The 21,012-nt window shown below is 37.4% G+C and overlaps 4 protein-coding genes and 1 non-coding gene across 7 annotated transcripts; 4 read left to right on the plus strand and 1 right to left on the minus strand.

Annotated features, from left to right (window-relative positions):
* The first annotated feature begins 3,909 nt into the window (after nucleotides 1-3,909).
* Nucleotides 3,910-7,595, plus strand: LOC147282202 (iron-sulfur cluster co-chaperone protein HscB homolog). Of its 3 annotated transcripts, XR_015122981.1 has the most exons (8): nucleotides 3,910-4,337; nucleotides 4,671-4,767; nucleotides 4,878-4,967; nucleotides 5,503-5,568; nucleotides 6,221-6,289; nucleotides 6,693-6,835; nucleotides 7,127-7,211; nucleotides 7,319-7,595. XR_015122981.1 is itself a non-coding variant. In XM_086248723.1 (7 exons), exons 1-6 carry the CDS (start codon nucleotides 3,991-3,993, stop codon nucleotides 6,828-6,830), a joined length of 807 nt encoding a protein of 268 aa, XP_086104849.1. In that variant the 5' UTR covers nucleotides 3,910-3,990; the 3' UTR covers nucleotides 6,831-6,835; nucleotides 7,319-7,595. The 3 variants fall into 3 exon arrangements, 2 of the variants coding, with proteins under 2 accessions (XP_086104849.1, XP_086104848.1); XM_086248723.1 differs by lacking the exon at nucleotides 7,127-7,211; XM_086248722.1 differs by lacking the exons at nucleotides 7,127-7,211; nucleotides 7,319-7,595 and having other exon boundaries at nucleotides 6,693-7,060.
* A 309-nt stretch (nucleotides 7,596-7,904) lies between these two features.
* Nucleotides 7,905-11,066, minus strand: LOC147282203 (Pentatricopeptide repeat (PPR) superfamily protein). The gene has a single exon (XM_086248629.1). It carries the CDS (start codon nucleotides 11,052-11,054, stop codon nucleotides 7,905-7,907), a length of 3,150 nt encoding a protein of 1,049 aa, XP_086104755.1. The 5' UTR covers nucleotides 11,055-11,066.
* Nucleotides 11,067-11,179: 113 nt separating this feature from the next.
* Nucleotides 11,180-11,252, plus strand: TRNAR-UCU (transfer RNA arginine (anticodon UCU)). The gene has a single exon. It is a non-coding gene; the product is annotated as a tRNA-Arg (tRNA).
* Nucleotides 11,253-12,346: 1,094 nt separating this feature from the next.
* LOC147282205 (Mal d 1-associated protein) lies at nucleotides 12,347-14,533 on the plus strand. Its single transcript, XM_086247154.1, has 2 exons — nucleotides 12,347-12,648; nucleotides 13,944-14,533. The coding sequence occupies exons 1-2, from the start codon at nucleotides 12,449-12,451 to the stop codon at nucleotides 14,317-14,319; spliced, it is 576 nt and encodes a 191-aa protein (XP_086103280.1). The 5' UTR covers nucleotides 12,347-12,448; the 3' UTR covers nucleotides 14,320-14,533.
* Nucleotides 14,534-16,354: 1,821 nt separating this feature from the next.
* LOC147282206 (calcium-dependent protein kinase 26-like) lies at nucleotides 16,355-20,915 on the plus strand. The gene is made up of 7 exons (XM_086247153.1): nucleotides 16,355-18,110; nucleotides 18,459-18,602; nucleotides 18,701-18,853; nucleotides 19,188-19,303; nucleotides 19,455-19,622; nucleotides 20,152-20,376; nucleotides 20,562-20,915. The coding sequence occupies exons 1-7, from the start codon at nucleotides 17,150-17,152 to the stop codon at nucleotides 20,685-20,687; spliced, it is 1,893 nt and encodes a 630-aa protein (XP_086103279.1). The 5' UTR covers nucleotides 16,355-17,149; the 3' UTR covers nucleotides 20,688-20,915.
* The last annotated feature ends 97 nt before the right edge of the window (nucleotides 20,916-21,012 follow it).

The raw sequence follows: 21,012 nt of genomic DNA on the forward strand, positions 1-21,012 counted from the left end.
CTCTTGTAGCATTTTCATCTACATGAGATCTTACTGACCATTTTAAGCTGAACACTAACAAATTTTGTTGCGTCTTGCCATGCATGTATAAAACCTATGCAAATATTCGATGTTTACTCCTTTTACTTACTCGCTCATAAAGTTTAAGCTTATTACTTTTTCGCTCACGCATTTTCTCAGTACACTCGATCGAAATCACTTGAATCCTCAATCATCAACCCCACTCAAAAAGTTGGGAGCTGATTGAGGAAAGAGAAAATTGAGAAAATTGAAAAATTAACTCATTTTGGTTGTCATTAAAGACTTTTAATCATTTTTTAAATTTTTTAGAATTTTAACTTTCTGAATAATACTCGAACTCTCTTCGAGAAGTGCTCGAACTCCTCTCGAGTAATAATCAAACCCTATCGAGTAGTGCTCGAGAGATATTCGAGCACGTACTTCTCAAAAGGAGTTCGAGTACTATTCGATGGTCAAACTTTTAAAAATTAAAAAAAGAGATTAAAAGTCTTTAATTGACTTCAATTTAGATTAAGTTTTCATATTTCTCGAGAAAATTTTAGCGACACCCCGGAACTATTATCCGAATTCAAATTTGTCTTCTAGACAAATAATTTGGGTCTTAAACCTCCTATACTTTTAATTTTTCTAATATCCCTCTAACTACAAGATTTTTCTAACAATACGTTAAGTTTATAGGCATTTTCGTCCATTCAATATAAGACCCTCCCATTTGACCACCATTGACTCCCATTAGACTCATCTTTCTCCTCCTTAACCTTTTCCTCCTTTTTTTTTTTTCATGATATAGTTACCCCAATCTGCAATGTATAAAAGGCTAAAAGCCCAATAATCAAACCCACTTTTCATTCAACCTTTTCATATTGAGGGTAAATATGGCGAGAAAAAAAAATGAGGGAAATGTTAGGAAAGGAGAGAGAGGAGTCTAATTGGGGTCAATGGGGCCGGTTTGATAGTAAATGAACAAAAATACCCATAAATTTAAGGGATTGTTAGAAAAATCTAACAGTAGGTCTGTAGGTGACACGTTAGCAAAAATTAAGGAGGGTGTACTCAATCCAGATTTTTAAAGACTTTTTTTAAGTGACAGACTTTCAGAATTATGTTAGACTTTTAAAGAGTTTTATAGACTTTTATAGACTTTCATGAAGTTTTATTAAAAAACTTTCATAGACATTGATAGATTTTCAATGACTTTTTGATACACGCGCGAAAAGTCTTGGGGGGGAATTCTTCTGTATCCTACTGCACAAGTTATAGTAAAGAACACAAAAAAAAAATAAAAAAATTATTGATATGCCAGTAGGAAACCAGCAATCTATTGTTCTTTTCCTTAGTCTGTTAGTTGAGTATGTATACAAGAATATGGAGTAGGTGGGAAGGGATACCTCTTCAAGTATGTTGTTGAAAAGGTTATCTTTCAAATAAGTAGGGACACGATCACCTAGATGACCGTCAAAGATGGCAAACAATCCAAGGACGTGATTTTTCCTTTTTCTGTATTCAGCAACATGAAAATTCTCCATATCATGACCAGATTTGCCTTGGACTAAGAGGAATCCATGGGCCACTTTTGATAGAAGAGGACTTGCTTCGCCCTTTTCCAAAGTCTGAAGACGACGAATTAAGGCATGTAGCATTCTGCAATGCCAATTAAACAAATAACAATTGCATGATTGATTAGCTTTCAATCTTTTTGGATGATGGAAATATTTTTGGATATAGTTTTGTAAGTGCAGGTTAAAAGAAATTCCATTAATTGAACGCGATGAGTAATAGAGATAGAGTTTGAGCATACTATACAGGAGTTGGTTGATGATGGGAGAGGAGCTTAGGGCTTAAAGCATAGATTGCAACAGTATCAATGATAAGGAATAGGTGTATCAATGTTAGAAGGGACATACACGCGCGCATGCAATGCTAAAGGAGGCGAAGAGAGAAAATGGGAAGCCTTTTCTCAAAAGTCTTTCAAAGTCTTGGGGGGAGGGGGGGGAATGGAAGAGAAATAAGAAGATTTGGTATGTATACTTTAATGCCAAAAGTCTTTCAAAGTCTATGAATTTGAGAAATCTGTGAAAGTCATTGACATTTTGAGTACCGTATGACTTTCATAGACTTTTAAAAAGTCTTGATTGAGTACCCCATGACTTTCATAGACTTTTTAAAAGTATATAAAAGTCTTGATTGAGTACCTCCTGACTTTTTAATTTAACAAAAGTCTTTAAAAGTCTTGATTGAGTACACCCCCCTAAAAGTCTAAGATGACTGGAAGTCAAATTATTTGTCTATGAGGCAAATGTGAACTCGAGTTTCAAATACAATAACCCCCCCACCCCCCCTAGAAAATGAGTTTCAAATACAATAACCTTTGAGTAAATTAGGTTAAATCCCTAAAATCACCCCCAAATAGATGATAGAAAAGGCTTTATTGCATAAATGCTATCTAGACTATGAGGAATATGCGTAAACACTATCCACGCTAAATTTTTTTTATAAATTGTCAATCTTACTTTCACGTGACAATGTACCATCTGTCGTCACATTTTACCCATTTACCAGTTAAAATTAAGGGTATTTTTGTCAATTCATCTCATAAAATATTTAATAAATATATAAAATATGATGTTTAAACAAAAAATTATAATTAGAATGTTAATCTAATTTTTTTTGGCAAAAACAGATCCCCCACCACCCAGTCGCCAACACCACTTTCCGGCCCTTCCTCCCCTCCTTCTATCTGTCTCTTTCTCTCTCTCTCTCTCTCTCTCTCTCTCTGTGCAAATGGACAGTTTGTATTTAAAGAGTGGTTTCTTGACCAAACCGTCCATTTATTTCATTTATTCTATAACAATTATATAACCAAACGATTTTTGATTTAGTTAATTTTTTACATAGATAATCTTTAATAGGTGATCTGAAAAATGAACGATTCTGATCCTGAGTATGCACTGCCGAACAAGTACCCCTGGGGGTGACCAAAAATTTTTAGTCTGAATGTGCACAGACCTCATAGTTTGGATAGTATTTATAGAATAGAGAGCTACTATTTCTACACTTTTTTTTTTCTTTTTGCACACCCCTATTAAAAAAAAAATACACCCAAGAAAAAAGACCACACATCCCCTCTTTTTCCCTCTCTTTTTTCTCTCGTTCACACCCCCTCCCCATTTTTCTTCTTCTTCTTCTTCCCCTTACCCGAGCCAGAACAACCATCACCACCAAAACAGCCACCACCACCTTCTTCTTTCCTCTCTCTCTCTCTCTCTCTCTCTCTCTCTTCTTTCCTCTCGCCTAAGCATGCAACAAAAAATAATGGGTGCAGGTTGTTAGGTAGACCAGTGCCGAATGAAACCGACGGGTTCGGCACTGGTCTGCCGAACCACCTATGCCCATTTTTTGTGGTGGGGGTGGATGTGCGCCATTCAAAGAAGAGGAGAGAGAGAGAGAGAGAGAGAGAGAGAGAGAGAGAGAGAGAGAGAGAGAGAGAGAGAGAAGGTTGGGGGGAATGTCATGCAGAGAAGAAGACATAGAAATGGAGAAAGGGAAGGAGAGAGAGTGGGAAAGAGAAAGATGAGGTGAGAGAGAGAAGGTTGAGGAGGTGTGTGGGTGTGGGTGTGTGTGTTGAAAAATAGGGTGTGTAATGAAATGAAGGTATTTTGGTAATGAGTTGGGTGTGTGTTGAGAGGTTTTGAATTTGAGCTGAGTGTGTGGGGTGTGTAAGAGAAAAAAATAGAGAAAGGGTGTGCAAAAAAAAAAAACAAAGTGTGTAAATAGCAACTCTTATAAAATAAAGCCTATACAAAAAGAAAAAAATGAGATTACCCTTTTACCCTTCCTCTACAGTCAAATTCCTCCTGTGTCTAAAAGAAAAAAAGAAAAAAAGAAAAGCCATTTTTGCTTAAACCCTGCGAAGTTGCAATGACACAGTTAGCTCAAGCCTCCAATTGAAGAGGTCTCTAAGCTCCAACAATGTCGAAGAAGAAGCTATTCACTCCTCTCTCCTCCATTCTTCTTCGAAGCCTAACCTCGACCCCTCATTTCTCATTCAATCCTATCCGACAGTTCCAATCCCGCAGTTTTTTCTCACCCAATGTAGAAAACGACCACCGCCTTTTCTCGTTCCGCGGATTCGATTTTCTCGGGAATCACAAATTCCCTGGAAAATGTAATTTCTGCTCCGAATCAGCGGAGAAAGCCGACGCCAACTGTTGGAACTGCAGTGCCGCGGCTGAAACGGCGCCATTTCTGATGTGCTCGTCCTGTCGGTGTATTCAACCCGTGGATCAGTCGGTGGATTACTTTCAGATTTTCGGAATGTAAGTTATTAAGGTTCTAAAAATCAGATGCTCATGCTCATCTGTGTTTCGTATACGCAATTGTGGTTTATATTCTCTTTCTTTTAAATGTGTGGTTTATGTTTGTTTGGTAGCTGAGAAAGCTGAGAGAAAAGTAGAAAGAAAGTGAAAATTTGAAACTCAGTTAGTCAGCACTCACCATGTGTGTGGTTATAAGAAAACAAAGCTAATGAATAATTGGTTTCAAAATTGTTAGTTTCTGTTATTCTTAAATAAAAAAGAATGAAACTTTTGAAGTTTCAGTCCTTACAGTGATTTTATTATATTTTATTATGTTTTATTTAACGTTAACAGGGAGAGAAAGTATGATAGTGTGGTGGACAGTCTGGAGGGAAAGTATAAAGCCTGGCAGAAAAAGTTGCACCCTGATCTTGTTCATACAAAATCAGAGGTATTTCTTTTACATTTCATTTAAAAATATTGGAAAGATATAAAACGATAATAATTTTCACGTATAGAAAAGAGAAAATTTTGCTTTGACTTTAATGTTTGTTATGTTAGGAGGAAAGAGAGTATGCTGCAGAACAGTCTGCTCGGGTGATTGATGCATACCGCACACTTAGCAATCCCTTGGCGAGGGCAATCTACATTGTAAGTGTACTTTTAGCCTATGAGATTTGTATATGATGTGCTCAGAGTTGATGAGTTTTATGGGTACTTTATTGTGTTCACACCATTGTTCTGGAAATATTGTAAAAAAATCCAGCCTTTTCTATTAGTATCCACCGAAATCGACAATCTCACCAATATGTCACCGAAATTCCGAAATTTTGGCGATTTCAGGGGAAGAAATGAACTTCCCACCATGTCTTTGTTGGACTTTGAAAATAAAAAAATATCGCCCCAATATTTTGATATTTTCATCACTGGATGTCACATTCTTTGTTTGCTAAATTGCAAATGATGAAGAATCTTATTATTCAGTAGGTGGTTTTGAATCTGTGTATATTTCATATCTCTTCGTGGTTAGGTTTTTGCCTGCATTTTGGTTTCTGGGTCCCATGGTTTAAGAAATCAAAGCGAGAAAATCATCTAGGCAAAGTTTCTTGATGATGCTTATTATGAATGTCTGCTATTCAATATTTCTGCAAGTTTGTGAAATTAAATTGTGCTATTTCGTTTACAGCTAAAGCTTGAAGGTGTGGACATTGATGAAGAAGAGACACTTTCAGAACCAGAGTTGTTATCTGAGGTAATTTGCAAATGTTGAATTTCCCGTATTTATGCAATCCATTTTCTGTCTATGCATAACAACTATATCTGTTTTGAAACTGGAGCCTTTTCCCATAATTAAAAAGTCTAGTTAAACAGTGGCTAAAAACTGGAGCCTTCCACACTTGCTTGTCTACAAGACTACAAGCATGACCTGTGTATCCTGCTTATACTCTATGCCAGGTGGAATCTTTGACATATTTGGAATTGGAGTGCACACGTTTTAGATGAATATCATCTATGAGGGTCTCTCCCCATCCTGGCAAATCTTTTATGGTGAAAATATTTTGTAAACTTCTAGATGGTTGAAGGCTGAAGCATGTTCATAGAGTTATTTACAGGGTATTTGAGGTTACAGTGTTGCAAGTGAAATGACAGTATTGTGGTGAAAATGGAGGTAAATGTGGAGGTGATCTGTTATTACAGGATTGTAAATTTAAAAAATGAGCTTGTGTTATTAATATTGGAGAAAGCATAGTTCCTATAGAGGTTTTGGTGTCACTGAGTTTTTCTTTTGTTTGCATGGATATGCTGAAGTTGATGAAATTCATTGAGTGAATAATTGAGTTTCTCATATTTGGTCTCCATTAAAGACACTGATTTTCTTATACCTTCTGACTCTGAAATTTCAGATTATGGAAATCAGGGAAGCTGTTGAAGAGGCTGCTGACTCTGATGCTTTAAATCAGATTCAGTCTCTGGTATGACCCATTACCTTTTCAAATATAACAGTTCTGTTATCCCATCACATACATGTCTTGCACTCTAGATTGTAGAGCAATTTCCTAGAGTTTTCCCTAAACCTAGTCTTAGTTCTTAGAACTATCACACGGTTTCAAACTGCTGAAAGAAAAAAAGGTAAGTGATGGACTAAGGTTCTTCAATGGGATTCTTTAGATTCAAAAAAGGATTACTTATAGCATTTTGTTGATCTACTGGTCAGGAATGCTATTGTAATGGTTTTGTGTTTACTCCAGTTCCCAGAGCTTGCATGTTTACCTTTTTAATTCAATGTTTAGTTAATCATAATATGCTGATGATGACTATAATGTCCTTTATTCTATTTATTTATTTTTTAAATTACCTATGTTTTTGTTCATCCAGATGCAAGAGAAACTGGAGCACTGGTCTAACTCTTTTGCAAATGCATTTCAAAGCCGGAACTTTGAAGAAGCTGTAAAAGCTATCCGGAGAATGACTTACTATGAGCGTGTAAATGAAGAAATTGTAAAGAGGCTGTAATAAGGGTAGTCTATACAAGTAATTCTTAACTAAATCATCAATGTGGACAAAATGAGTATAGGGGACATCATATAGGGCAAAGTGTATGTATCACACACACATGGGAGAATGTAGGTACCCTTTGGTTACGTCCTCATTCTGTAATTTAAGTTAATAAATTGAGACTATAGAATTGTGGGTTTGTATACTACACATTCTTTATTGGAAAAGATTGGATCTTTATTTTTTCATTGTTAGATTATATCCAGATGAATAATACTAATGAGGCAATCCGCTATCATCTTATCAACTTTCAGGCTCTTGGGTCTGAAAGCGTTGTGGATCTTAAGCAAACAAAATTTTAACTCCACGATTGACAAGTAAAAGATTTGATGGGAAAATGTGAGTATCTATAAATTTAGAAAAACAATTTGATGCTTTTATTTTTCCTCTTTCATTTGCATGAATGGAAGCTGTAGTTTGATCCTAGATTGTTTCCACTTTTGCAGGCAGATTTTGACTGAAGACCTGGTTGACATTTGCTTGCTATCCTTCCGATGCAAATTAAGTGTTAGAAATACAAAGATTGTGGAGTTGACACTCGGTGGATCTGCAAATATTTTTTTGTAATTCTTTTATGATGGTTCAGAGATAGCACTTAAATTATAATGCTGTATGAATTGTTAATGCACAAGCTGTATCTAGCAAGCGTTTCTAAGCACGAGTTCATAACTGAATAACAACTACATTGTAATATCATTTGTTTACAATAATAAAGAACTTTTATGTGGGAATCCAACCCTAGACTCATCCTAATCCTAACCCATTACTTCACCCACCCTCACTACTTGAGCTAACCCAGGCTTATTTATTTTAATTCTTTGATCAGCGCACAAAGTGTAATTGGAAGTTTTGGAATTCTTACGTGCCAGGTGCATATAGAAGTCCCTTGATAAAATGTGAACATTGTACCAAAGAAGTGTCATAGAAGGAAGCTATCTCTATTTTAGGGCAATTATAAGACCACTTGATCAAGACAAGTTAACCAGATACCGGTATACCACTATGCTCATGCGCATAACATAAGGGTAGGAATTATGTTAACAACTTCCGATTTCTTATTAAAGATAACTTTTGTTGCATTACAGTGCGAGCCAAATCTTGCTTACCTTCTCTGTTAAGCCCGTAAAATACAGTTCGAAAATTGATAACACTGGGAACAATCCCACGATTCAACATTTCAGATAGAAGCTGCATGGCTTCTTCAGATTTACCCACCTTACAAAGACAAGCAATGAACATGGAATAAGTTTTGAAGTCGGGCAATGGCCCCTTGTGTTTCATACTGCGAAAGACATTCCACGCTTCAGCAACCATGTCCATATTCATGTACCCTCGAATAAGCGCGGAGTAAGTAACAATTGTTGGCACACAACCCTCCTGTTGCATTTCCTTGAAAATTTCTAATGCCTTTCCTATCTGCTTCTCCCTCAAGAAATGAACTATCAAGGATGTGTAAACATGGACGGTTGGATTTATGCCTGCCTGCTTCATAGAATCCACCTTGGCCAGTGCTGCTTCTAGTTGTCCACTCCGCAAAAGTCCATGAACTAGGCTCCCATATGTATACTGATCCAATGTGGATCGCTCTTCCCCAACATCATCTAGCAATGCTGAAGCTTCTTGCAACCTCCCAGCTCGACAAAGAGCCCTAATGTACAAGGAATAACTAAGAGGAGTTGTGAAACCAACTTTACAAAGTGAATCTATGCATCTTCTAGCATCTGTCAGCTTACCATCTTCACATAAACAACCAAGATAAGTTTCAACCAATTCTTTGTCAGGTATATGTCTGGCACGGATCATCTCCTGGAATATTCTAATTGCTTCATCTACCCTTCTACCTTTTCTCCCACAAAGAGATATGATCAAATACTTGTAGGTACTGCCAGTTGGGTTGTAATTATTAGATATCATCTCTCTGAAAATCTGAACAGCAATCTTTGTCATACCTGTTCGACCATATTGCATTATTATTATTGTCCATGTATCTGCTGTTATTGAGAGATCTTTTCTTGTCATTTCATAGAAAAGGTTCTTCATGTGCTTGAAATCTTTCCCGCGTCCTGCAATTTTGATAGCCATGTTGTAAGTTTCAGTAGTGTGGCTATAACCAGTTCGCTTTCCTACCCACGAGAAAAATTGTAATGCAACCACACCATGCATACTGCTATTCTTCAAAATTTCCAGAACGAGTCCTGGAGTGAAATCAATGGCAGAATTCTCCAGAGCCTCCTGAATTAAGCACCAATCTGTTGAAGAGGACAGAACTCTACAAATTTCTTGCAAATCCTTCTCATCATAGGCCTTTGAAAGTGTCTCCAATAAGGGACAATCCATCCTCACTGGTTCTAAATGGTTGAAGTCCAAACCTGTACTGAGCTCGTCTCCCCTGGATGCATCATTACTGGATACCTCTCCTTCTTGGGGTTGAAGTTTATAGATTCTCTGCATCTGCCTTACTTTTTCAAGGTTATCCATATCTCCCTTTTTCTCCATATGATGTATAACCATACGGAATACATCATCTCGAATGACTATATTGGATGCTTGCATATCAACCAAAACCTTGAGAAGCTCATCTGTCCTTGAAATTCTACAAAGTTCCTTAATGAATACTAAATATGACTTCGAAGTGGGCTTAATGCCTCTGCCCTTCATACTATTAAATATTTTCCATGCTTCAGATACATGGTTTTGGCGGACCTGACCTGCAACCATGGCTGTGATGGCCACACCATCTGGCTCAACTCCTCTTTCCAGCATCTCATCATACAGCTCACAGCCTTTTTGATATTCATTCAACTTGAAGAGGTGTTGCATCAGCTCTGTGTAGGTAGAAGTTGTACCCAAATGTCCAGATTCTTTCATGCTATGAAACAGATCAAGTGCTTTAGAAACATCATTCATTCTTAAGTATCCATTGATGATAATCCCATAAACTTTCCCATCAACGATATTTCTTCTCTTCATAATATCCAAAATTTCCAAAGCGTCTGCAATTCTATCAGCCCTACACAGTCCTTTCACCAAAGTTTCAAAATACTCAGGGCCAAGCATAACCTCTTTATTCTTGAGCTCACGAATAAACTCTAAAGCTTCTCTGATTCTTCCAGAGATGCAAAAACACTTTACCACACTACCATAAACAATGTGTTCTGGAATCTGTGAAACTCTCATCATGTCATCTGAAACCAAGAGAACAGCAGCAGTATCTCCCGATCTAGCTATGCCATTCAATAACAGCTTATACAAATTCATGTCAAGTCCAATGTCCTTCTGTACCATCTCCTTATAAAATTCCATTGCAACATCAGCTTTTCCGGCAGCACAGAGTGCACGTATCATCAACCTATAAACCACTACATCCGGTTCAAAACCACATTTCCTCATCTTTTCATAGACCAACAAGGCCTTGCCAATTAACTTAGCCTTCCCATACTGCGAGATAAGAATAGTCCAAGTCTTAACATCTTTCTCGCACGAGTTCGTTTCCATTTCCTCCACCAACTTCTCCATCAACCCAAACTCTTCTGCCTCCCCAGCTATACACAGCATGGTATTATAAGTCTTAGTTGTATGGCAAAACCCTTCTTTGAGCTTCACCCAATTGAAGAACCTTAAAGCCAAATGCGGCACTTTAAAGCACCTCTTCAACACTTTGTCAACAATATCTGCATCTAACTGAAAACCCATGTTTTCTAGTAGCTCCTCCATTGAAACTAAACCATTTGCCGCCCTGACAATCTTCGTAACCTCATTAACGACCGCGCTAACATCATTTTCAGTCGAACTTTCCAACCCTGTATCTTCCAAACCAGTTATATCTTCCTTTTCATTCAGCACCTTATCCTCGGCATTTCCACAAACAGTTTGTGTGCAAGGTGGGCACTCTTCCCCAACCCCACCACTCCCCACATGGGTTTCTTTGGATATTAAAATCCCAGACAGAGATAGATCCGCAGTGACATTTTCAGCGCCTAAAATGTCGGTTATTTCAGTGAAAAGCGAGCCAAAGGAGCTAGTTTCTGCTTCTTTTTTCGAGTGGGTTTTCTTAGGCTTAGATGGTTTAGTGAGTGTTGCAAAATGATCAATCTTGTACAACCTTGAGAAGCGGAAATGAAGGGTCTTGAAGGTTGAGCTCGAACACAAGTATTGGAGTTTGATTAAGCCTCTCATTGGCATGCCTTTGCTTTCTGAATTCTCTTCTTAGCTGGAATTTTTGGTTAAGCTGAATATAAACATGGGAGCGAAAACGAACGTGAAGTGAATAGTGTCAAATAAGTTAAGATTTTGCCGGACAAGCAATGGCGCTCGTGGCCTAATGGATAAGGCGTCTGACTTCTAATCAGACGATTGTGGGTTCGAGTCCCACCGAGCGTGGTCTTTAATTCTGCTTCATTTTGAAAACAATTTCCTTATACGACATGCCCTTATTTGACTTCAATATTTTATTGGGGGGGTATGATATTTGACTTCAATATTGTTAGTTAATAAATGGCCAGTTTTTTACGTTTAGTAAGATGGTTTCAAATTTTTTATTTTTACTCAAGTGGTTAATATATGTTACGACTTTAGGAGAAAGTTCAACTTTTGTTTTATTTATGTTTGACACTAATTCGGTCTCCTTATTATTTTTGTTTAGCAAATTGTATTATATTGTGTTCATGTCAAATAATGATCAATTTAAATCCACTAAATTTATATCAAGTTCAAATCATGTTATTGTATCATGTCAAAAACTGTCACCCACCCTCGGACCCAAAATTTTTTGTTCCTGGAGGCAAGACACCAATGGCTGCTCTGTGCCAGCGGCAGCTGAGCGCTTGAACAGAGGAGACGAGATGGCGGACTTCTAGGCTTGCAGTGGTGCCAGGGCAGTGAAGCTAAGGGGACAAGTTGGCTTCCTTGCAGCTTGCCTTTGTTTCAGCCTCTCTTTGAGGCAATTTCTCAAACACCTTGCCCCCACACTTAAGGTATACTTCAAACACAAGCTGGGTTGTTGGGGAAGCTTGTGGGTGGCTAAAATGGCGAGTGGGGACTGGGGGCAATTGCCTTACTCGCCCCTTAATAGGTCCGCCCATGCTTAGATTTGGTAGATATAAATATAACAAAGTGAAATGAAGACGAAATAAGACTTATAATGTCTACATGAGCACTTCAATACTTCAATTAGACATTTATCCTTGAATTGGCAACAAATATTAACTAAAAATGATAAAAAAAAAATTAGGATCACAGAAATAATATTGAAATAATGGTCAAGCCACCTTAACCCTTTTTTTTTTTCTTCTTATAACTCAAACTGCATACACTATAAAATTATAAATGTATATTTTACCTTCTCCACTGATACGTCATCATTCGATGAACACACGTCGTTTTATGTGGTGGATGTTCTTAGCGGGCCCAAACCCTCTTGCCAACATAGCCCAAAAGGCCCAAGTTCAGTCCAGTTTGCCGCCTTTGTGCCCACAAGTAATTTTCACGGTACCAAAATCGCGGAGAGATTTCTGGACGCTGCGCCAAGCCACACAACAGACTAACAGAGGCATAGATAGATAGCGCGAAGTGAAAGCATGGGGTGGGTATCGAAGGACGAATCATACGACTACAAATACAATTCATCTGCCGGTGACTTCAGCCCTAGATCGGACGGCGAACAATGCTCGACGAGAAAGGTGGTGAAGACGCAGTGCAAGACGGAGGAGGTGGAGCCTGGAAAGTTCGTCAGAAAGTGTGAGAAGACCGAGGAGCTTCTCAAGAAATGCGTTGGACGGTATGCCAATCTCTCTCTCTCTCTCTGTCCCTCTCTCCATGTTCCTAAAACTCCATAGCAAATTAAGACATTTTCACCGCTTTTTGTATTTAGGGTTTTTGTGGATTGTTGAAAATTGCCCAAGTTGCAAGATAGGGTTCGACTTCTACAACCCTTGTTCTGCCATGTTTTGTGTTGTCATAGACTCCATAGTTAATAGATTGATACTCAGTATTACTGATCTTTGAAGGGTTTTGCTTTGTTTTTTTAATTTCTTTTGAGTCTTGAAAAGTGAGGATTCTGAGATAGTTGAAGGGTTTTAGGGCTTTTAGATTAATTTGGGTTTGAATAGTTTAAGGCTTGATCAGGTAAAACGCAGTTGAAAATTAATAGTTTTGCTGTATGAAACTCTGGGACCAGCTTTTTTTCATTAAAAAAGAAATTAAAGGATTTTGTGTTATTAGGATGATGGCTTGGGATAGAAAAGGGTGCATTATGATATTTGGTGGAAAATGAAAGAAGCAAATGTTGGTTGTGCAGTGATTATGACAACACAGTACTAAAGTGAATCAAATTTCTTTTCTTTCTTTAACGAAAGAAGATCTATGGAAATAGGAGAAAATAGATATGAGAATGGGCCATGTCTAGTGAAGTATGTGTAGCATGTATAGGGTTGTTGGAATCTTCCTTATTCCAATAAGAGTACAACTCCTAAGACCTCTAACTTGATTATATGGCTTTGATTACATTATTAATTCGGATGGATATGCACTAAGGTCCTTTTACGGTCATGCAAAATAGGTTGTTTCTGTTAATAACATTTGGATTGAATGTCAGTCGTGATACAATTCATTCCTTGGTAAATTGCTATGAGACTAATTTAAACAATGCCCCAACAACATGTAAACCAGTATGGCATGTAAAATCGTTTAACAGTTGATAAAATGCTTTATGCTTGTATGGACAAATTACATTCGTTCTATTATAGATGAACTTCACTTGGAAGACCCAATGATTCTTGTGGGTTTAAATCGCATTGTCATTGTAGTTTAATGGAATTGGGAAACCTAAACCCATTTTTGAACACTATGATTATTAAGTGGGAGGATGAGCTACCTATGTAGCTAAACGTTTCTGTGAGCACCGTGTTGCCAACTCTGTCTTTTGCAGCCTCTGAAAGTAATTGGAGTTAGCTGCTTCATAAAAATACCCTTCTCTTTTTACCCCCTGTTGAGCATTGTCTGTACTTATTTTGGCTTGTTTACTATAACATTGACCAACATTTAACCCCTGTTGAGCGCTTTACTTCTTATTAGGCCTGCTGAAGTGGTGCAATCGAACAAAGAGTACACTGAAGAGGATGTCACAGACAAGGTGGTCAAAGGGTCTTGCTCCATTGGGTCATCAGAGCATGGATCATTTGACTTCCCTGGGCTACGCAGTGATATTGAAGACATTGAACGCAGCTTTTTAGGTGGGCTCAGCCAGTTCTTTGAAGCTGCTGAGGAGATGAAGAATGGCTTCTTCAGTGTATTTGGAGCTCCACACATCTTTGATGAGGGATCTTCCTCACTACCATCGACAAGGCGAGAAGTACCTGTTGAAAGCCATCGTCAGCAGGAAGCTTTTCCTAAAGCAGGTGGAGATGAATCAGGACATGTTGATCTTTCTTCGTTGGCAAGAGACGTTTGAGCTAGTCCATTTAGATCGCTGCAATGTTGTCATTTGTCAATGACTATGTTAACTTTTGATTTTTCTTATCCTATCTTCCCGTTCTACTTAATATAGGGTACATAATATTTCTCACCTATAGTAGTGCAGTTTCTATGAGTGCACAGAGAGTTGACTACAAACCCGTTTTTCAGTATTGTATTCATGTTCATGTTATGAAGCAATGGTTTTCTCATGGTTTTAGTTTCAGCAAGAGTCATCTTCTTCCCCTAAGATGTGAATATGAGTAGTGATTTTAGTTGAATACAGTCATACACAGAGTTTACATACGGGCAGACCATTTCCATTCGTAGCCCTGTATTGGGCGATCGGGATTTGGAGTAATGATAGAGAGATCATGTTTTCTGATTACATGATGTGAGTTTTTTTTGGGTAATTGATGTGGTGGTTGACCAATGGAATAAGTGCATATCAATTACGATATCAGTTAAATGTGATTTTTTTTGGAATTTTGTCGAACTTATTGGTTTAAATAATCCGAGATTGATTTAGAGGATAATTATTTGGGAATCTTACGCACTATTCATCGGTATCGACTATCGACATAGAACTTTTTTTAATCCAATGATTCTTCTACTCAAAATGTTATGCTTTTGTTGAGTGGACTCGTGTTTCACATTGAATCCGGCATTTGCTGCTACTTAGTGGCATACCTCAAAGTGTTGTTGGTATCAAATGAGGAATGAAGATTCTGTGTTTTCACGAAGTTTCCAATTACCTACCAACCAAACCAAACCCAACCCAACCCAGATAATGCTATACACGACTAGACTACTTCATACAATACAAAGCCATCATTTTCACTGACCAACAAACAAATCAAAGGTTATGAAAAGCCAGCCAGCCATGAATGAGCCAACCTCGTGGAGTCAACAAGCTGTTCCCATGAGGTTACATCAAGTATGAAGTATTGTGGGGTTAAGTGTCAAATCAAACCAATGAAGAAAATGTTCATTTTCAGTTCTTTGCAACAAGAAGCTATAATCGCATTGGAGGATTGTATTAATTTGGGAATTAAAGACTACATTTTTCCATTGAGTGTAATGCGTGGTTCGCATGGCATGTGAAATGTCATAGGCTAGGACCTTTTAAGGAAACTTCTCAAATCCATAGACCCATCAGGCCATCACCATCTAAGGATGGATCTAATGCAAGAGTCATGCTTAAATTTTGGATGTAAATGCGGTTTTAATAAAAATTTGGCTCTTAAGGTGTTGTGAACCGCGCCATGATCTAGGTTGTGTGCTGTCATGACTTGGTTAATTGGTCATGGTGTGCATTCACAAAGATTATAAATTGTAATTTTTTTTCCAAAAAAATTGCTTGGATTCCTTAAATTCTAAGAAAAATCAACCGAAATTTGCGGAAAGAATATATAAGGAGAACAAAATCAATCTTATATTTTGTTTAAATGAATTTGATACTCACAAGATTTGAGGAAAAAGAGATAAAAGGAGAGGATCCAGCTCCATTTGGTAACTCCAATTTCCTTGATAGATAAAGTCTCAATTATTCCCTTACCCATAATTTTGGTAAATTAGTAGTTGAACGTAAAAAGAAAATTTGCAAAAAAAAAAAAAAAAGGAACTGGACCGGCTTGGGCCGGCTGCCGGCAGTGAAGAGCCCGGCCCAATGGGACCCACCACCAAATCCTACATGCACAGTTGTACGGTACCAACCTTATGGTGCCTGCCGGTCATTTCACAACAATCTTTTTTTTTTTGGCCAGCATTTCACAACAATCTCAAATCTTCTCAAATCTCATAGTTTTGTCCACGTAGTCAAAACAAAATAAATATTTTTTATCAAATGGTCCGGACCAAGAAAACAAGAAAAAAACAAATACTTTTTTTTGTCAAAAAAAAAAAAACTTTGTTTCTGTTTTTTATTTAATCTCATCTCATAACCCGACAGCTTATACGTTTGACGCGTCTTAAGTTTTGAAGCATTCCAACAGAAAAACCTAACCTTCTCTCTCTCTCTCTCTCTCTCTCTCTCTCTCTCTGTCATTCCCTTTTCATTTTCCATTCTCCTTTTGTGTGCCGGATTTGCATGATTGTGTAATACTCAACAGTTAAGGCAGAGATTGACGAAAACCCTAGTCTCCAAAATCCAAAAACCACACTGGGTTTTCCTCATTCTCATTCATAGATATTTTTTTTTTTTTTTGGCCCGGACATTCATAGATATTCTTTTTTTTTTGGCCAAGAACATTCATAGATATTCATTCATTCATTCTTTGTTTCTTTTTTTTTTTCCCTTTGCTTCATGATCTGAAATTTTCTACCTTTTGTGCCTTTGACGTGGACTTTGTCAATATAGTTAATCCCCTATTATTGGGTTTCTTTGGTTGAAGTTTTCTGTTGGGGTGGTGATATACATAGTAGGGTTGAATGGTTTTAAGGGATTTTTGTGCCTTGTGCAATGTTTTCCTAGCTTGTAAGAAAGTTTAGGCAATTGGGTCATTTGGGTTTAGTTTGATTGTATTAATGTGTATGGACTTTTTGGCTGACTCTTCGATATGATGCATTGACGCATGAAGCTCTTCCTGGGGTACAGCTTTTGTTTGAAGATTATGATATGCTTGTAATCTGTTTGAATTTTGTTCACAGTGCAATACAATTCTCTGTTAGTGGTTGAAGTATTTATTGTCCATTGGGGGGATAATGCTCCATTTTTGGACCTTTCATTCCAAAATCACTTACCTTTTTGGGAGAAAAGAAATGGGATTGTGGCCTTTATATGATGTGTGTCTCTTAGATGTTTAGTGAGAATAGAGGATCAATATCAGATGGGAAACAATTGTGTGTCGAAGGATGGACTCTTCCATTCAGTCTCGCATTCAGTTTGGTGGTCTCGATCAACAGGGGGTCTTGTTTCACATACCAGAGGAATTGATAATACTACTGCTACTACAACACCATCATTGAGTAAGAATCCGTCAGAAAATACTCTAGTTGTTCAAAACAAGCCCCCAGAACTGGTGAAAATAGCTAAGGAAGACTGTAAAGAGAAGGTTCAACCGGAAAAGCACAAAGAACCGGTACAACCTCAAAAGCACAAGGAAGGGACTACACCAGCAAGACAATTAACAATTCAGAAGAGAGAGACTAAACCCGCACAACCAGAAACTGACAAAGAAGAGATCAGACAGGTGCAATCCAAGGAAGAGACTAAGACAGCAGCACCAGTGAGACCAAAGAAGCCTAATGTCAAGAGGGTTTGCAGTGCAGGGCTTCAGGCTGAGTCTGTCTTGCAAACGAAAACAGGTCATCTGAAGGAGTACTACAATTTGGGCGAAAAGCTTGGACATGGGCAGTTTGGGACAACTTTCCTTTGTGTGGAGAAAGCAACTGGAAAGCAGTATGCTTGCAAATCCATTGCTAAAAGGAAATTGCTGACAAAAGAAGATGTGGATGATGTGAGGAGGGAAATTCAAATAATGCATCACTTGGCAGGGAATGAAAATGTAATCTCCATTAAGGCGGCATATGAGGATGCTGTTGCTGTTCATGTTGTGATGGAGTTATGTGCAGGGGGTGAGCTCTTTGATAGGATTATCAAGTTGGGGCATTACACTGAAAGACAGGCTGCTCAACTAACAAGGACTATAGTTGGTGTTATAGAAGCCTGCCATTCTTTGGGTGTCATGCATCGTGATCTTAAGCCGGAGAACTTTCTTTTTGTAGATGAGAAGGATAATTCTCCCCTCAAAGCTATAGATTTTGGATTATCAATATTCTTTAAGCCAGGTTTGTTCTCAATTCCTTTTCTGATTTTATTTATTGTTACCCTGACATTTTGGTGACCTTCTCATGGACAAACTCCTATCAGATTGGTATTAGAATTCTGAATGATGTTCTTGACAGACCATGTGATGGTCACCACTCACTACAATAAGTAATATATTCAATTTCTTCTACTTTGTGAAAAATATATAGTTCTCTCATTTATTGGCCAACTTTTTGGTACATTATGAATTCTGTTCTTTTGCATGCTTCCCCTCTGCTTCTTTTTATGCCTAGAAGAATTTAAATATTCTGTGGTGCTATCTACAACTTTGCTCTGTCTTGTCTATCATTGACACACTTAATTCACAGAGGAGATTTTCAGTGATGTGGTTGGAAGCCCATATTATGTTGCACCTGAAGTTTTGCGCAAGCACTATGGTCCAGAAGCAGATGTTTGGAGTGCTGGTGTTATCATTTACATTCTCTTAAGCGGGGTACCTCCATTTTGGGGTGGTAAGAGTTTTAAGATGTTTCATATGTGTGTGTGTGCATTTCCAGAAAACAGTTGTCATTTTTTTTTTGTTCTTATTCGTTCTTTCATTCCAAAACAGAAACTGAGCAAGAGATATTTGAAGAGGTTTTGCATGGTGATCTTGACTTCTCAACGGATCCCTGGCCAAGCATTTCTGAAAGTGCGAAAGATCTAGTTAAGAAGATGCTTGTTAGAAACCCAAAAAAGAGGCTAACTGCTCATCAAGTTCTGTGTAAGTTTATATATTTCTATTTATTTAGATATGTTAAGAAAGTGACACTAGTACAATCCCCTTGTCAACAGTAGGCTTGAGGAATGAATTCGATCTCATGTTTTGTCTCAGAAATGAACTTCTTAAAATCTAACAAATCTAGTGAAAATTTTCTCTTAGAATTATATCCCATAGTATTTAAGCCTAAATGTAGAATGAATTGCACCCTGAAAGCCATCATTAGTTGCAATGAATCTTACGGGGGTGAAATTTTTGTAAGGGAAAAAATTGATCTCATCTCTTGGAGGATGCCATCGGCATTAAAACTGGTAATGTTTGTTCTGATTTCTTGCAGGCCACCCTTGGGTTCAGGTTGATGGAGTGGCTCCAGACAAGCCTCTTGATTCCGCAGTCTTAAGTCGCTTGAAGCAGTTTTCTGCAATGAACAAAATTAAGAAAATGGCTCTTAGAGTAAGTCTTTGCAATTATATTTTATAAAGTCAATCCAAACTCCAAAGAGTACTAGACACTCAATATAATAAATTTTTGTGAACGGTGGCTTCAATCATATACTAAAATCCCTTGAAGAAATGGTCTTCTAATTTTACTTTATTGCCTGCAGGTCATTGCAGAGAACCTCTCTGAAGAAGAAATTGCTGGTTTGAAAGAAATGTTCAAAATGATAGATACTGACAATAGTGGTCAAATTAGTTTTGAAGAACTCAAAGATGGACTGAAAAGATTTGGAGCTAATCTAAATGAGTCTGAAATATATGATCTTATGCAGGCTGTAAGTATTCTATCAGGATTTTCCCTCTAAACTGAATGATGCCACCCTTTACCTTTTACAGGTTGCCCAAAAATTATGCATGCGGGCATAACAAAAATCTAAAATTCTTCTAGATATTCACATCATCCAACTAGTTTGTTGATTATGGGAATATTTACTTTATTATGCTTGCAATTTGTTCAGAACTTCTATTATCTCTGAGGTGCCATACCATGTTTATTTTTTAGTTTATCCAAGAGTAGGAAAATGCTAGAGTTAACCTCTTCTAACTAATATCTACCATATCAATTTCCTTTCTTTGGTTCCAGCAAACTATTTTCATAATATTTTTTAAAAGATTTGTGTGATAGTAATGTTCGGACTCTTTGAAATTCACTGACCAACTATCGTGTTTGAAGTTCCATTTTACCCCATTCGGGATAATTATGCTAAAGAGATCCATGTATAGGAAAAGAAGTAGTACTGCTGTTTGTCAATGATGTGGATCTTTAATTCGTATGATGTAAATGTTACTTGTTCTGAATTGCAGGCAGATGTTGACAATAGTGGCACAATTGATTATGGGGAGTTCATAGCAGCAACATTGCATCTAAACAAAGTAGAGAGGGAAGACCATTTATTTGCAGCTTTCTCATATTTTGACAAAGATGGCAGTGGCTATATCACTCAAGATGAACTTCAACAAGCCTGTGAGGAGTTTGGCATTGTGGATGTCCACTTGGAAGAACTGATCCGAGAAATCGATCAGGATAATGTAAGTACTTATGTGGCACACAGAGGGACTAGATTGAGACCCAATGATTATTTACATGAAGATTTTTCGAATTATGGGGGTTGTCATGTTTTTCTGATTATGGGAAACAACAAAGAAAATTTTCTTAAGTAAATGAGGGTATATTTTCCATTGGTATTAAGTACTGTTACTTGTTTATTTTTCAGGATGGTCGAATAGACTACAACGAGTTTGTTGCCATGATGCAGAAAGGCAATGCAGATTTTGATAAGAAGGGCCTTCAGAATAGTACTTTTAGCATTGGATTTAGGGAGGCTCTATCTGTTTGTTAACATGGTAGTGAGGTATTTTTTTCTTTGGGTCAGTTTTTCCTCCAATCTTTTGTGAATGTATGAAACTTTCAAGGTTTATGGTTCATCAGGTCTTGGTCAATTATTGATAGGTGCCTACTTCCCTATATTTGAATTTATTCAGTTAGTTTTCATTTACTAATTTGTATCTGAACAGATTGTATATTAAGGAAATAGAATATGTGATGGGGAAAACTGAGTCTATCTCTCTCTCTCTCATGCATAAAGATGCAGGATTCATTCTAGTCACTGGTTAATGATATATATTTATTTCATTTGATTTTTTCCCAGTGATATTTATAGCTTA

Source organism: Dryas octopetala, chromosome 6 (assembly GCF_963921425.1).
Source record: "Dryas octopetala chromosome 6, drDryOcto1.1, whole genome shotgun sequence".
NCBI lineage: Eukaryota > Viridiplantae > Streptophyta > Magnoliopsida > Rosales > Rosaceae > Dryas > Dryas octopetala.

Coding starts and splice junctions, on each gene's coding strand:
- LOC147282206 (XM_086247153.1), top strand. CDS start 17,150: ATGGGAAACAATTGTGTGTCGAAGGATGGACTCTTCCATTCAGTCTCG. Junction 18,603..18,700: donor GGTACCTCCATTTTGGGGTG/GTAAGAGTTTTA, acceptor ATTCCAAAACAG/AAACTGAGCAAGAGATATTT. Junction 18,854..19,187: donor AACTGCTCATCAAGTTCTGT/GTAAGTTTATAT, acceptor GATTTCTTGCAG/GCCACCCTTGGGTTCAGGTT.
- LOC147282203 (XM_086248629.1), bottom strand. CDS start 11,054: ATGCCAATGAGAGGCTTAATCAAACTCCAATACTTGTGTTCGAGCTCA.
- LOC147282202 (XM_086248723.1), top strand. CDS start 3,991: ATGTCGAAGAAGAAGCTATTCACTCCTCTCTCCTCCATTCTTCTTCGA. Junction 5,569..6,220: donor AACCAGAGTTGTTATCTGAG/GTAATTTGCAAA, acceptor CTGAAATTTCAG/ATTATGGAAATCAGGGAAGC. Junction 6,290..6,692: donor TAAATCAGATTCAGTCTCTG/GTATGACCCATT, acceptor TTGTTCATCCAG/ATGCAAGAGAAACTGGAGCA.
- LOC147282205 (XM_086247154.1), top strand. CDS start 12,449: ATGGGGTGGGTATCGAAGGACGAATCATACGACTACAAATACAATTCA. Junction 12,649..13,943: donor CTCAAGAAATGCGTTGGACG/GTATGCCAATCT, acceptor ACTTCTTATTAG/GCCTGCTGAAGTGGTGCAAT.